Genomic DNA, 3,456 nt, shown 5'->3' with positions numbered 1-3,456 from the left:
ATATATACATGGTCTTCAGTTACGGAAAGCATTATTTCTTTCGATCTAAATTGTTCTCTGTACAAAACATCTTAACACTTCAAGATCTCTGGTTCAAGCTAAAAGAAGTGCACTTCAAGATTTATTATCACATCAACTTGTGTTTTCCAAAAACAGGTATGTTTCACCAATCAACTTGACGTTTTGTTTTTGTAGTAGGAAAGACTTTTTTACTGCCTTTTCTTATTTAAGAAATTTTCACCAATCACACCAAAAAAACATTTTCTTTCATGAATTAACAAAGTCAATATAACTTCTCACGCAATAGCCACCCTTAAACAAAAGAACAAAAATACCCTCTAACTAGACAATTATAGTTTGATAACATTACCCAAATGATACAGTGTTTGGTTAACCAAAAAAGAAAAACATAATTGAAATAATTTTAAAGATTTAGTTCAGTATACGAAACGAAGAAAAAAAAAATTCAAAGCGTGAAGTTCATCATCTTCCTTAACAAAAAAAAATGGAATAATAAATTTTGGTGAAACGAAACTGTGTTTAGAACTCTGGCAACTATAGTTTCGATTAGAACTCCGACGAGAAGCAGAAGAAGAGAAAATTTCACATTGGGTGAGTAAAACTGAAAAAAATTTCCAAACACTTTAAAAACTCAAATTTTAGTTCTTGATTTTAAAAATATTAATATAAGCTAGATTTACAAGATTTAGGTGTAAAAAATATTAAAATGTAAAGGAAAAGAAGGCTTATGAAAAACCGTGAACAATAACTGCAATATTAGGGTTGCAGAGGATACACATGTTGAAGACGACTGTAAAAATACAGTTATACTCTCTATTAAAAACAGATTTATGGACGTATACATTGAATAAAAGAACATTATGTACGTACATCATACCATAGAGCAAATCATAAGTCTTATTTTTTTTTAGTGTACGTATGTATTCAGAACATTACATACATTACTGAGCACTTATGGACGTACACATTGAATAAAAGAACTTTACGTACATTACTGAATGTTCGGAATGTTTGTACTATTTCTGAATAATTATAATTCTGAAGGTTATATATAATCAACAGTATAATTATGTTTCCAATAAGATTGTATATATACGTACATAACATTAATGACTTTTGTACGTACACAGTTGCAAAGAACCGTACATCAAAACACAGTACTAGCAAAACACATCATACTATGTGACTAATTTTATTTATTTTATATTTTACTTTTTTACTGTAGTAAACGGATTTTATTCCATATAGTCACAAAAATGAGAATAATCCTAACTGACTTAACTAAAGACTTCATTTAGTTTGTTTGTTTCAAGGGTTTAATTGTCCAAAATTATGGAAGTGGCTAACACATGAAAAACACTTTTTACTTTCACCTAAAATAAATAAAAAAGTCATAACTACATCATATAATTTACCCTTCTTATTTTTTTGACCCGCACGTACGCAAAGTTACCAAAGAGAATAAACACAAAAAGTCAGAGGATGTTGTGTTGTTTCGAAAATTTGTTTTAATTGGTATAATGAAGAATTTGATTTTAATTGGTGGAGAAGAACTTTTATTCATGCCTGAATAAAATGAAAGAAGTCTAAAGCTAATTTGCATCTTCTACATCACTTTTTATCATAGTTATGCTTGATCTTCAATCATATTTATGATACTTTCTTTTTAATAAATGAAATCAGAGATTCAGAGACACCATAATTTGTCTCAAAATCTCTTAATAAAGTTTCTAACCAGCTAAAACTGTCTGTTTAATCAAAAAGGTAACAAAATAATCGTCTAGTCTTTGTTCAAAGAACAAGAGTACAATGCAAAAGAAAAGACAAAAAAAAATCGAATGAAAAAATAATCTAAGCTATCATCCATCCCAAAATAATTAAGTTTTCTTGTTTCCTTTTGACCGGTAGCGATTAGACGTTGTTGTGTTTAGTTCTTTTTCATTCTCTTCCACTCTTTTATGTTGCTCTTCCACTTCCTGTTCCTCTCACGTCTTGCAATTAGGTCATCAATTTGCACTAAACTTGGAGCATAACAGCTAGAGCACATAAGTGGGGCATGAAATGCTTTAAATTTCCCATGAATCACCTTTTTCAAGTATCCCTTATCTCCAATGATGTAAGAATTACTCGTTTTGTAGATGTCAGATTCAGCTAAATCAAAAACCACGACGAGTTTCTTCTCAATGTCAATGAAGAAACAACTATTTTCCAAAAAATGAAAATCAAGACCAACGAGTGGCTTAATGTCAACTTTTAAGAAGAGGGTCCAGGACACCGCATCGGGCACTATCTTAGTAGTAATCCAAACCTCAATCATAGATGTATGACATTGTTGATATAACGCTGCTAGTTTCTCTTCTTTAACACAAGAAAAAATCCTCGACTCTTCAGTATTAAGATACTGAAACGGCAGAGGAAGAAACTGTCCAAATATTTTTTCTGTAAAATCAAAACAGATTAAGTAATAAGGGTCATCATCGTCTTCTTCTAAATCAGACCCTTCCACCACTATTCTTTTTCTGGTCCAAAAGTAAGTATTTCCATCTACCGATTCACCCAACTTATCACAATCAATATTCCATTTGGGAATGACAGTAAAAGTGCTCCATGAACTAGACTTAACATCATAAACTTCGTAGTAGCCCTGGTTATTATTGAAAAATTTCAATATCTTGTGGTTCTTGTTCTTGTCATATCCAAGGGCATACGTGGATTTTATTCTTGTTTTGAGATGGATCCACTTGGTTTGTCCCAGATACGGGTTCCAAATCACAAGCCTTGAGTTATCCATGGTGACACATAACAATAAACCGTCGCAGTGATAGATTTGAGATATCTTGGCATGATTAAGAAAATTACCTATCTCCTTTATTGATGGGTTAACGAATTCTTCATCACTATCTTCTTCGTAGAGGATTCCATGGAGATCGAACTTCATTGAAAAAAGCTTATACTTCTTCATCATGAATCCTAGAAACTGATTCTTTGATTCTCCTTTACATAGAATCCGATTTTTGGATGAAGCGTTCCATCCTTTGCAAGTGGATCTCACTGCTCCAAGAGAAGTTATCAGAACCTTGGACAATATCTCTTCTACCAAATCCTGCGTAAGATCACTCATCGACGTCATTTTTCTCAATTAAGAAAACTAGGGTTTCTAATATATTGCGTAACACTTCTTGCCCAATTTTTTTTCTTCTTTTTATAACCTAGACTAGATAGATATTTTATTCTAAGCCTCAAAAAGTCAAAAGTGTTAACAGAGATCGTCAATTCGGTCGTCAAAAATTACTCAAGCCCACAACAATTGTATGGATGGATCATCTATTACTTCTCATGGGCCTTATCAACCGAGTTATAAATTTTAATTTTGTTTCTTAAATATTTAACATTTTATTCTAACTAAAAAAATTAGACCGAAAACAGTATAGAAAT

The 3,456-nt window shown here is 31.5% G+C and overlaps 1 protein-coding gene across 1 annotated transcript; it reads right to left on the bottom strand.

Moving 5' to 3' along the window:
• LOC104705727 (F-box/kelch-repeat protein At4g05080-like) lies at positions 1,949-3,151 on the bottom strand. Its single transcript, XM_010421795.1, has one exon. The coding sequence runs from the start codon at positions 3,149-3,151 to the stop codon at positions 1,949-1,951; it is 1,203 nt and encodes a 400-aa protein (XP_010420097.1).

The sequence above is a fragment of the Camelina sativa genome, chromosome 1 (genome assembly GCF_000633955.1).
Source record: "Camelina sativa cultivar DH55 chromosome 1, Cs, whole genome shotgun sequence".
NCBI lineage: Eukaryota > Viridiplantae > Streptophyta > Magnoliopsida > Brassicales > Brassicaceae > Camelina > Camelina sativa.
This window is presented reverse-complemented; position numbering and strand designations above follow the sequence as displayed.

Bases quoted from the DNA above. Each gene is read 5' to 3' on its own strand.
- LOC104705727 (XM_010421795.1), bottom strand. From the start codon at position 3,151: ATGACGTCGATGAGTGATCTTACGCAGGATTTGGTAGAAGAGATATTG.